The sequence below is a fragment of the Emys orbicularis genome, chromosome 10 (assembly GCF_028017835.1).
Source record: "Emys orbicularis isolate rEmyOrb1 chromosome 10, rEmyOrb1.hap1, whole genome shotgun sequence".
NCBI classification, from domain to species: domain Eukaryota; kingdom Metazoa; phylum Chordata; order Testudines; family Emydidae; genus Emys; species Emys orbicularis.
Genome location: NC_088692.1, coordinates 10027168 through 10039614, shown reverse-complemented (window position 1 = coordinate 10039614; position 12447 = coordinate 10027168). Strand labels below are relative to the sequence as shown.

At 45.5% G+C, this 12447-nt stretch overlaps 1 protein-coding gene across 1 annotated transcript in view; it reads left to right on the top strand.

The window, feature by feature from the left end:
- SDK1 (sidekick cell adhesion molecule 1) overlaps positions 1–12447 on the top strand; it is a 675085-nt gene that overhangs the window by 642524 nt on the left and 20114 nt on the right. The window contains exons 39-40 of the mRNA XM_065411886.1: positions 5127–5288; positions 6568–6693. Coding sequence (XP_065267958.1) covers positions 5127–5288; positions 6568–6693 — 288 coding nt within the window. The remainder of the gene's footprint in view (positions 1–5126; positions 5289–6567; positions 6694–12447) is intronic.

Sequence of the window (12447 nt, the reverse complement as noted above, 5' to 3'; positions counted from 1 at the left end):
GGAGTTTCTACGTGTAGCTGTGACAGTTTAGGAAAAGTGGGGGTACTCTTTATGAAATCGTTGTGAGTTTATGAACTCTCTGTATGTATCTTTACCAAGCTGCAAAATCCATTTTGAATGCAGGGCTAGTTGCCTCTCTGTTGTCTCTTTAGGTATGTCTACGCTGCGCACTAAGCCCAGGCTCCGACTCAGGTTTGAGCCCAAGCACCCCTTTCATCCACACACAAATCAATCTGGATGTCGGGTCAGCGAGCACTGAGGACCCTGATCCTAGGGCCCTGCTAGGAAGGTGGGTCACAGCCCAAGTCCCTCTGGCTCTTGGGTCTAGTCCCTGTCATTTTGCAGCTCAAACTGCAGACCTGAATCAGCAGATCTGCATAGTGCAGTAATGATGTGTTAGCACGGCTGTGAGACCTGAGTTCGGTGATTGTAAGCCCAGGTTTACACTGCAGTGCAGATGCTCGAGCACAGACTTGGAATCACTGAGTTCACTTACTATTTTTATTATTTTATTGCAAGTATTATTTTGGTATAAATCTCTCCTGTTTTATTAAAGAAAGAGTAATGCTGTGTTTGGGTCCCGTGCACAGTCTGTCTGTTTTGTATACTACACCTGATCGTGTGCTCCTGAGAGAGTTAAACTGGAACCCAGAAGGTCTCTCACCTTCGGTGAGATTCAGGGAGAAGGTGTGTTTAAGCTGTGGGGGAGCTGCAGGGCCTGCTCTGGTTCCAGGGACTCGGCAGTGGATTTCATGGTCTAAACTCTCAGGAGTGGGTGTTTGACAGAAAATAGGCACCCTGAGAGTATGCCTAGGGACACCAAGACAAAGACAGTGTTCAGAGCTCTGTTCAGACTCCAGAGGCTGAAGACACATGGGATCCAGTGGCTATGTCCCCTCACAGCAGTCTGGTGAGTGGCCACCAGGGGGCGCCCGACTGGAGCTGTGACAGTAGCCATGTGGACACGGGTGGCTGGGGCAACTGTGGGTGTTCCTGCTTTGCTAAAACTGCTCTGTAAGCTATATAACTGTGGAATACAGTTTTTTTCCATCCTCTCTCATTCCCCTGCAAAGATGTATTCAGCGTGTTCTTGAGTGGCTTGAAAAGCCACTACACTGCCATTGTTACTCTCTGTGGCAGAATAGGAAACTCAACATATTAGTGTCCTGATTGTCTCCCTGCGCATCATCCCAAAACTGCAGCGTAGGCCTTGCCAGAGAATACCCCTCACTGAGTCCCATTTGTGTTCCTGCTGGTAAACTATATCATTTGTATCATAAAACAAGGGTTGTATTGGCATCATGTATGTTCGTTTTCAGTGGTACCGTGACCATTTTAGAAGAGGAGAATGGCAGAGATTTAGTTGTATCTGTGTGTTTATACTGAGTTTTCAAATAGCATTTTTAAGCCAGCACTAGATATAATCCCACCTGACAACAATATGACAGTCACAAATGCGTTATTAATTTGCCAAAAGATCAGCAGAGAAGGAACTGGCAATCTCTCTGAAAACAAATGTAAAATCATTCTAAAGATGAGTTAGAAAAGATTAAAAAGTTTAGGGAGGGAGTTATTAATATTTTTTATATTCCTAATACATTTCCAGTAGTTCAATAGGATGTCTAGCTTTGGCAGAGTGACAGCGGGTCGAGTAATTTCAACCATTGCCAATCCATTTTAAACTTCTTTCAGAAGAAATAAGGATATCAATCACTAGCATTTGTTTCTGCTGTAAGGAATAAAGGATTTCTTTATAGCTGACTTTCCATGTCTTGTGCATGGGGAAAGTCGTACTCAGAAATGAAAGCAGGAGAATAAAAGCACTTTTACCCTTTGTTGCTAGTAGAGTTACAGCATGAAGAGCTAATGCAGAATGGATGCATAATTCTGACCAGGAAATGTGGACAGGGCATAAAGGACATTCAGATACTTTGGAGTTTTCCTGCTTCTTATTCTCTCATACATTAAACTTAAAGGGAATCCATCTTTTATGTGGAAATATTAGTGTTTCAAGTATTCTTGTCCGGTACTGAAATAATCCTTTCATGAAAGCAGTTGGGCTTTCTCAGCAGTCAACCAAATCTCATGCTTCAGCGTATAATCTGATTGCCTGTAGGGCCAGGAAGGAATTTCCCCCTTCCCTGCCCAACATCTACAGATTTGCACAGTTGGCAGCTGCATTACATGTGAAGGGATTGCCTTCTTCTGAAGCATCAGATTCTGGCTTCTGCTGGAGACAGGATATCGGGCTATATTGATTACTGGTATGGCAAAAACTATGTGTCTGATCAGTTGCTGGTGATGGATGTCAGGGTAAGGAGATATTATGCAGCTACCATTCCTGTGTACAGCGAAGAAGCACAAACTTGATGAACCTTCATGAAAAATATACCTGCTAAAAATTTCTAGAGCTACCCAAGTATTTAACCAGTTCAGAGGCCCTTGAATGAGCAATTCACAGAGTTCAGAGTTGCCCTCAGGATTCCAGCAAACTGGGATGGGTAAAGTCTAAGCTAAAAGCACCACCTAAAAGGTGGTCATCAGGGACCCACTTCGTGTGCAGCTGGATGCTGGAGAGAACAGAAGGAGCTGCAAAGAGGACTGCAGCCTCAAATCCCCTTGATCCATCGGAACCCATTCCTTGTAGATGTGTTGTGCTCCAGTGTTGGAGAGCCCATTGCTGAAAATAAAAAAAAATGTGTGATGTGTGAGTCTGGGTACTCTGTTTCACAGTATATCTGTAAAAATACTCTCTGGATTATCCTGAACTTCTGTTTCAGTATTTGTTGACTTCCCTTTTAACTAGTTGGCATGGATGGCAATTACAACGTAGGGGGGACAAGGAAAAATGAGACTCCAGTGTCACCCTCTCGTCTCCATATTTGATAGCAATAAATAATTTCCCCTTCCTCTGTTCTACTTCTCAGATCCCTCTCTCTCCTTGTGCATCTAGTTTAACCCACTCACCCTTATCTTCACCATTTTCTGCTCTTCCCTACCATGTCTGTTTGTGCTGTCTTCCCCTTCACTGGCTGCCCCACTTGTACCCTGAATGCTACCAAATCCTCCTCCCTAAATCTGTTTTCTTTGTCTCCTCTTCCAACTCAGGATTTTGTGCCTTTTCTCGTAGGACTTGAAACAACCTGTCTCTTACTGTGCTCTAAGCACCATTTAAAACCTTCTTCCTACAGTCTCTTCTCTAGTGCTGTCTTCTCCCGATCATTCATATTTAGACATTTATAACGTTATGTTTTACCAATAACCGACAACAAAACTACCCTGGAGCCTTTTTTCACAGTTTAAGGGGGGGAGGGGTGGAAAAGCTTGTTTGAAATTTCAGAGGTTCTTGCTTTTCAGTGTTTTGTTGGATTATGTCTCCACATTTGTCACTGAGAAATTAAATAATATACCTAGATACGGAGAGAGAAGTTTTGCAGCTTAGAGCTTTTTCTCCTTTAAATAAGAAAGGATTCTTTGAATAGGAAGTTGTAACTGGGATGAAATTTTGATCAAAAACCCTTTGGAATTTTTTTTTTAATTTAACTAATACAACTGCATCTTGAAAATGGATGTTAATTTGCATAAAATTTATATCAAAAACTGGAAATTCTATTCATAATGTATTTCCCTGAATACTGCAAAACTAGTACACTCCTCCTGACAGAGCAACCTGTCTTATTTGTCTGGAAAGGGCTACATACCTTTATTTCACTGGCAAATATTAAAAGGACATTGTCAACTCAGATTAGCCCCAAAATTTTGTAGAACAGTTTGTACAAAACTTAAGAAACGTTTCCATGTAATTATTTTAGAAAATTCCAGGGAAAACAGTTGTTTTCAAATAATCACTCCTCTGCAGTTTTTGCAACCTAAATAGGGCATCATTGAGAACCTGACTGTGAAATTGACTCTAAAGGTTAGTGAAAGAAACTGAATTGATTTTCATTGTTCTACGAGAGAGGAATGCACGTGAGAGAAAGTGTTGTGTAAAGAGTGAAAAGTAAATTGAATCCTTTAAATTCTTGCAGGCTTAATCCAAAGAGATGACAGTAACATAGTTAAAGAAATGTGTGTGTATAGAATATAGGGGTAAGGCTCTACAAATCACAGCACAGAAATTGCAGCGCTGGGGAAAGTGTCACTGAAGTCGTTTTAAGTCACATTTGCGCCCTCCTGATCCTGGGCTCCTCCAGGAGCGGGAGAGTCCCTCAGTGCAACTCAGACAACCTTGAGGATCTGTCTCAGCTGTGACAACCTCCTGGGGCTGCCCTGTGGGTCGTAGTGCTGACCGGAATCTCTTCAGTGCTGCATGCTACAGCGCCACCCCGACACATCATTCCCATGCCCAGTATTGCCCCTGGGTCCACCCCCTATGCCATGGCTTATGAGGAGGTCCTTGGAAGACAGCCGTATGTTTGTCCCCCACTGTGCCTCTACTGAGGGAATTCTTCCCAAGACCAAGCCATGACTTTTAGGGCCCCTTTATGCTACTCCAGTCCTTTTCCCCTGGCCTAAAGGGGCCTGAACAGGGGGGAGGATCTCACTGTCCCGTTAAATAATAATGCAGTTGATGAGATTCACCACTGCAGTACACCTGGTGTGGTCATTTATTTCAGTGTAAAACACTACTGAGTCAGAATGGTAACTGTTTACACCCATGGTGCACTCACTTCACACTGGTGTAAATGAAAGTACAAGGTGCAGGGCAAAGATGAATCGGGCACAGTATTTCTTTGCTTGGAATAGTGTTGCAAGGTGCAGGGCAAAGAGACACCACACAGAGCAGCTCTGGCTTAGGAAGAGGTGTGTCGCTTGCAATCCCCTGCATTTACCGCCTCCTTTTTCCCCAGTGTAATTAGTGAGGTTGCGTGCAGTCTCGTGGTAATTTCCCAGCTGTGTTGTAAGGTTTTTTTCTTGTCAGTGCCCACTTATCAAGCTTAAACTCTAATTACACTTATCTGTGCTGAAAATTGGCTATTATCACTACTTAAACTCCCACTAATTGTAAGAAATACTTTCTTAGCAAACTGTGAGATAATTTTACTTATCTAGACATGATCAGCTCTGCTCAATTGCTTTTTTGCATTGAGACTCTCTCTTATTTTTCATCTTGGCGGCTACTCCAGGGGTGAGTAAGGTGGTGACTGTGGACATAAAAGGAAATTGGCAGCGCTGGTTAAAGGTCCGAGATCTCACCAAGGGGGTGACCTACCTATTCAGAGTGCAAGCCAGAACCATCACCTATGGACCGGAGCTACAAGCCAACATCACAGCTGGGCCAGCAGAGGGTAAGTGGAACCTTAGCGACATGCAACAGACCAGAGCCAATTACGTTAATTCAATCCAACAGCAGGGAGTAATACAGTGTATGCGCAAATACATTTCCAGTCCGAGGAAGAATTGAGTCACAAGGGCTCTAGGCATGATTTAGTGGGTTCGTAACACTCCATGAAAAACGTTTTTCCTTTTTTATGAAATCCAAAAAAAAAACTGACTGCAAAAACCTGTGCAAATAAATTGAAAGACAAACCGACCAGCCAAGGGAATTCAAAGCTGTGCCTTGACAGCATGGTCCTGATTCTGATTGCACTGATCACACTCCTGATCCAGACCTGGATTAAGTTTCCTGGGTGTAAAACTGGTGAGAGTTCAGAAACATTCCCTCGTGTCTTTATGTTTTGGCTTACACACATGAATATACTCACCATATGCAAAGAGTGGGGAACAGCAGGCTTAACTTCAGACTCCCTGACTTGTTGGTTTGTGCACAAGATTTTTTGTTGATAAACAGATGATTCATTTTAATCATTACAGTTTACAGCAAGAAAAATTAGAGGTCTTACAATGATCTCTGGCTGACTGGTAGTCCTTAAAGCATCTGTGCAGTATTCATGCATGATTCTATTTTGTGTCTCCCTGCCCTCTTAATCAAACAGAAGCTACCCTCCACCTCTCTCATTGCACCCTTCCCTTGTGATCTTATCTTTTGGAGGTGCTATATGATCATAAATAGCTCTCCTGTAATGTTTGTGCAACAGTTATAATGTTCTTGAAATACCTTCTGTACCATGTAAATGCGATGGTGATACATGATGCTGCAGTTTAACTCATCCTGATGCCCACATCACAGGCATTATAACTACTAGTCCAGTTGGATGTGCTAATGACATGGTATTGAATGACTGAACAGGCAGCATGTCTTTGCTGCTGATCTCTGAGTTTCCAGGGATGGTGCTGGGCTGACTCTGTAGGCAGGAATACCAGTGATAATATGCAGATGTTTGCAAGGGATGTAAGTGGTGAAAGTAACAGGGTTTTTTGGGTTGTTGTTTTTTTTGTCTGCTTAGTTGATGTGAGTACCCCTGTAAAACCCAGCAACTGATATTTTAATCTGTGGTGCTCGAACCAGGGAAGATTTGGGCCAGCACCCCATTAAACTGGTTTACCCTGTGTATATGTTTAGCTTCTGTGTGTGGTTTTTATGTGCATATTTCTGAAGATGTTAAAAGTGTAATGTGATCACTTCTCACACCCCCTAATGTTTGCTATTCTGGTCTCATCCCTTAGGGTCTCCTGGCTCCCCTCAAGAAATTCTGGCTACAAAATCTGCTTCTGGGCTAACTCTGCAGTGGACTGAGGGAGATTCAGGGGACAAACCCACAACTGGCTACATCATAGAGGCACGGCCATCAGGTAGGAGGAACTACTGCTGAGAAAAAAAAAATCTGTAAAATGTGGACAGGATTTGGTGGTGGGAACTTGTTCCCTTTAGTCCACACCATAGTCCTAGCCACCGTGTAATAGTTTGGAAGAATTTATTTGTCCAGGAAGCAGAGTGATGGGACCTTTTAAAGAAAGATAAGAAAGACACAGCTTTTCTTTTCTAAATGCCCACCACCAAGTGTTTTTGACATAGTTTCTATTTTTGCCTTCTGTAAACATATTGCTATGTTAATCGTCATATTTCCTCCTGCTTGGAAATAGTCACAGAAACTTGCCATGAGTACTGTGCCATTTTCCCTCAGATGTCACCAATAAAGCTGCCAGTTAAGGAGCTAATGTTATTCATAATTTAAAATAATGTACATGTATGCAGCTCATTTAATGCAGAAGGATCCTCAAGCACTTTGCTAACTCTATGTTTGAGGATCATAGAATATCAGGGTTGGAAAGGATCTCAGGAGGTTATCTAGTCCAACCCCCTGCTCAAAGCAGGACCAATCCCCAGACAGATTTTTACGCTAGTTCCCTAAATTGCCCCCTCAAGGATTGAATTCATAACCCGGGGTTTAGCTAGCCAATGCTCAAACCACTGAGCTATCACTCCCCCCTCACAGTTCCATCACTGAAATACATCTCTTCTGGGCAGAATGCAACAGCTATCCTGTATCAGTAAGAAAACATGGCTTTTTGCAGTGGGCATACAGCGTAACATCTCCAATTCATTCTACAGGAGGAATGCGATCAAGACAACAAAGTTATTACACCTGTACCCCGATATAACGCTGTCCTCGGGAGCCAAAAAATCTTACCGTGTTATAGGTGAAACCACGTTATTTCGAACTTGCTTTGATCCACCGGAGTGCGCAGCCCCGCCCCCCCGGAGCGCTGCTTTACTGTGTTATATCCGAATTCGTGTTATATCGGGTCGCATTATATCGGGGTAGAGGTGTATGTCATGGGATCTTTATTGACTGTGGGTACGTCTGCACTTGGAGATGAGGGTGTGATTCCCAGCTCAAGGAGACATCCCTATGCTAGCCCTAAAGTTAGAATGTAGCCACAACAGCACGACAGGCTAGCCTCCCCAGATACATGCCTAGGGTCTCTGACAGGCATGTACTAGCCATCCCTCTACTCACACTGATGTGGCTACATTTTGTTTTTAGTGCGCTAACTCAATGAGAGCTCACGTGGGTATGTCTCCTCAAGCCCCAAATTCCAAGTTTAGACACACCATATAAGGGGTCAAAGACTCATTTTTGTATCTGCTCTGACAGATGGCACCTTCAGTGGTGTCATCATTTTAACTAATGCTGGACGTTAATTCAGACCTGTGCCAGAGGGAGGAGTGCCACCGACTGAATTCCACTAAGGTTTTTCGTTGGCACTCTCCCAGTACTGATTAGCTGTTGAGAGCTGACCAGACCATAGACTGAATTATTGTCATCTTCTGCCCTAGGGATATAGGCTTCCCTCGTGCCTTTGACAGAATTCCAAGGTTCCACTGTGATTCCATTACCTTTTCCTAATTTCGAGAACTCAGCCTTGATAATGGTTTTCAAACAAAGCTCATAAAATGTGCACATTCTTCAGGGATTGGAGTGTCCAAGTTTAACAAGGCCTTACATGAACTGGGTTTGGGCCCTGCTGCTGCCTCAGTTTCTCTTTCTTGACCTTCCCAATAACTGCACCCAGACTTCTGTGAGTTGAGCAACAGCCCATCTTGGGTGGGGTGGTTTATTAAAACAGTGCAGTTCAAATGTCATATTAAACTAAAACGAATTACCTCCCACCCCCTCCATTGTCTCTTCAGCCCTTCACTGGTCTCACCAATTCTTTCCACAACCCAGTTCCTGCTGCCTAGCATTTCCTCAAGCCAAGCTTCTTAAAGCTGTTGACCCTCTTAAAGTTTTTGTTCCTGACCCCCACTGCAGGTAGTTCCAGCCAGGCCTTTTCCTCTGACTGGTGAGGAGAGCCTCTTTCCCACTCCTCTCTGACCTTGGTCCCTTCTGGATCCCCACAACAGCCTCCTCGCAGATGTATCTCCCTGGTTACCCTTGTATCAAGACTTCAAATCCCAGCTCTCTCACCTCCCCAGATCACTCAAGGCAAACTTATCCCGGACTCTGGGCTTCTCTGAAGAGACCTTCCCTAGGTCTTTCTTAGTCCCTGGTTTCCCTCTGTCTAAGAGAACAGACCCATTCTTATTGGAAGCCTCATCCCCAGATTGCCATCATCAGATATTCAGTCACCTGACCCAACCACTGGCCCAAGCCCAAACTCATCAGCTAGGACCAGACAAGGCACAGGTGGGGCTAAGTCCAAAACCCTTAAAGGGCCCATCCTATAACACTCAGACAAAACAGTCATTGAAGCTTGTTAGCCAATGTTTACCAGTCCAGACAAATGGCACTCAATAAAACAAGAGTATTTGAGAGTGAGGCCTACATCCCACTTACCTATCACCTACTAGCAAGAAAATGTTAAGTGCTGTGCTGAAAAAACAAGCATACATCAACTATAGGAGATCCATTAGCTTCAACCTTTCTTTAAGATATCCTGGTGAACCCACTGTCACTCACATCTCGCTGAAGGTGGGAAACCCTGAGCTCTAATGTGTTCCCCTAACACTGTGGAAACAAATTACGAGACTTCAGAAGGAGCATTTCCATGTAGCAGATAACACCGCAGTGCAACGGCTACACCACAACTCTCTCGCATTGCCGTGCGTGGCTGATCGTTTAAGTGAACTTTTTATGTGCACTGCCTAGGGATTCATAGAACGCTGTTGCTTTGTGTGGAGAGAATGGTCCTTCCATGGCAGGCCTGAGCCGCATTAACTCATCCTGGCCCCATTCGACTGAGCCTGCAAACAAACAGGGGAAAGGTCTCTTAGTGTTCCTGCTCTCAGGACCTGATTGTTAAACCATTTAATTCCTCCTCTGATTATTTTAATCCTATTCATACTGCTGTAGCACATGAACTGGCCATTGTATGCTAGATTCCTGTTCTTAGTTCTGGTTGAAGCTGTAGAGAGCGTGAAATGTGATCCAAGTGAGGAGAGGGACTAATTGCAATGTTTGCTTATTTCATGCAGGCTTCAGCTTCCTTTAAATATCTCATTCTTCCTCATCTCTGCATGCAGGAATTTGCCATCTGAATTTAGAGCTCAGCAAAAGAAGGGGGCTAATTCCCACTGCCAGTGCTAGTCATTTCAGAAAAACATCTTTTTTTAATATAATGCAAAGAAGCTGTTCCTGCCTTCTGGGTTGTTACTGAGCAGGTTGGAGAGACTTTTTATTTTTTGTTTCTAAACAATTGTTTCAGAGAAGAGCAGTTGACATGTGCCATTCACATACAAAGCAAGAAAGGGGAGGTCTCCATCTTTCTGTGGCCAAGAACAGAAGCATCTAATAAGCAAATAAAAAGCTTTAGCATGATGTCGATATTTAAACACCATACCATTATCTTAGGGCTTTGGATCTCAGGTGTCATCTATTATAGGCCTCATTACCCAAAACATTAACTGCTGTATCATCTCAACGTGGGGGTTTTCCCTCCCCTAGATGGCTGAGGCACTTTGTTTCCCAGAGCCCTGAGGACTGATCTCTCTCTAGCTCTTCTCTGGTCTCTTGGGTAATGTTTCTTTTTTTTCATTTTCTATTTATTTTTAAATAAATAAGTAAATTCTGTGTTTAACATGGACACAAACCAGCAAAATTCAGTAAATTCAAAGTGAAGGGTGCAGCTGCATCTCTGGCTCCTGCCATCGGGCCTTTCATTTGCTCCTGCTTCCGAACTGCGTGCAGTGACAGTTTGTCAGCCTTCACTTTCCATTCTTGTCCTTTTGTTAGTTGGCATCATAACCCAAACCTTTCCCTTGACTCAAGAAATTAACATTTTAATCTTGTCACTGATGAACACTGACCAAGTACAGGAGGCCCTAACGATCAGGAGCTTCTATTCTTGTAAATCTCCTGATGTCTGATTGCTAGTAAGTTTTACAACACAGCTCTCCAATTACACAAAGAGAGAAAAGCTAGTGCTTCAGAAATGAATAATTGACAGGTTTCCATCTAGCCCCAGCTCCAGCATGGCTGTCATTTGTCACCTAGCCTGTCTTATAAGAACCAGAAGCCTCTGTTACTGACTGACAGTTTTATGCAGCATAGAGACCCTGATTAATTGTCCATGATATCAAGCTTTCATGTTGGTGTGGCGTTTGTTCAAACACCTGCAGTGCACAACATTGCTCACCACTTCAGAGGAATAAATTGTGTGCGTAGCCCAGGCTCAACATTAGGGTTACCATTCGTCCGGATTCCCCCGGACATGTCCGGATTTTTGAGCTAAAAATAGCGTCCGGGGGGAATTTGTAAATGTCCGGACTTCCCCCCCCATGCAGAGCGCGCGCGGCTAACAGGGCAGCCAGCCGGATGGTGCCACTTACATGAGGCTCTGACAGCCAGAGAGAGCCCCTCCTTCTCTCCCCTGTGGCTGAGATCACTCCCTCCCTCCCTCCCTGCATTCGCAGATCGCCTCCGGCAGTCTGGAGCTCCTCCTCCGCTCCTCCTCCCCTGCCAGCCAGCCTGCCGGGACGAACGGCTCCGGCCGTTCCTGAGCAAGTTCACAGAGACATTAGGTGAAGGCCAACAACAAGGGGGCCAGGGGGTCGGAGAAGGGGCAGGGAGGTTTTGGATGGGGCAGTCAAGAGAGGGGGGCGGGGGGCGGGAGTTCGGGGGGGGGGTTCTGGGGGAGGGTGTGGATAAGGTTTTGGGCAGTCAGGGTACAGGTAGCGGGTAGGGTCCTGGGGGGCAGTTGGGGGGGGGGTCTTAGGAGGGGGCAGTTAGGGGATAAGGAACAGGGAGGCTTAGGTAGGGGGTGGGGTTCTGGAGGGCAGTTAGGAGCAGGGGTCCCAGGAGGGGGCAGTCAGGGGACAAGGAGCGAGGGGAGGGGTTGGGAGTTCGGGGGGGGGCTGTCAGGGGGCAGGAGTGGGGAGAGGGATCGGAGCAGTCAAAGGGACAGGGAGCAGAGGGGTTTAGATGGGTCGGGAGTTCTGGGGGGGCTGTCAGGGGGTGGGGAGTGGTTGGATGGGGCGTGGGAGTCCCAGGGGTCTGTCTGGGGGTGGGGGTGTGGATAAGGGTTGGAGCAGTCAGGGTACAGGTAGGGGGTAGGGTCCTAGGGGGCCAGTTAGGATGGGGGGAGGGTCTCAGGAGGGGGCAGTCAGGGGACAAGAGGCAGGGAGGCTTAGGTAGGGGGTGGAGTCCTGGGGGGCAGTTAGGGGCAGGGGTCCCAGGAGGGGACAGTCAGGGGACAAGGAGCGGGGGGGAGGGTTGGGGGTTCTGAGGGGGGCGGGAAGTGGGAGGGACAGGGGCAGGGCTAGGGCAGGATGGGGGCGGGGCTAGGGCGGGGCTCCTCCCGTCCTCTTTTTTGCTTGCTGAAATATGGTAACCCTACTCAACATGGTGATAGGTAGGAGTGGTTAGTGTCTTCTAGAGTGATTAGAGCCTTCTTGCCACACACAGGCGCATGCCTCTCAACTCTGATGGAGAAATCGAAGCTGGAAGATAGAGATCAGATTCTTGTGTCAGCAGGAAATGAGGCTGGGCCTTGATGCGGTGTAGCATTTATAAAAACAGGAAGCAAAAAAGGATTTATTTTTCAAAGGAACTCTCCCTTTTGTATCATATATTTACCCCTCCTATCAGATTCCGCGTACCCAAT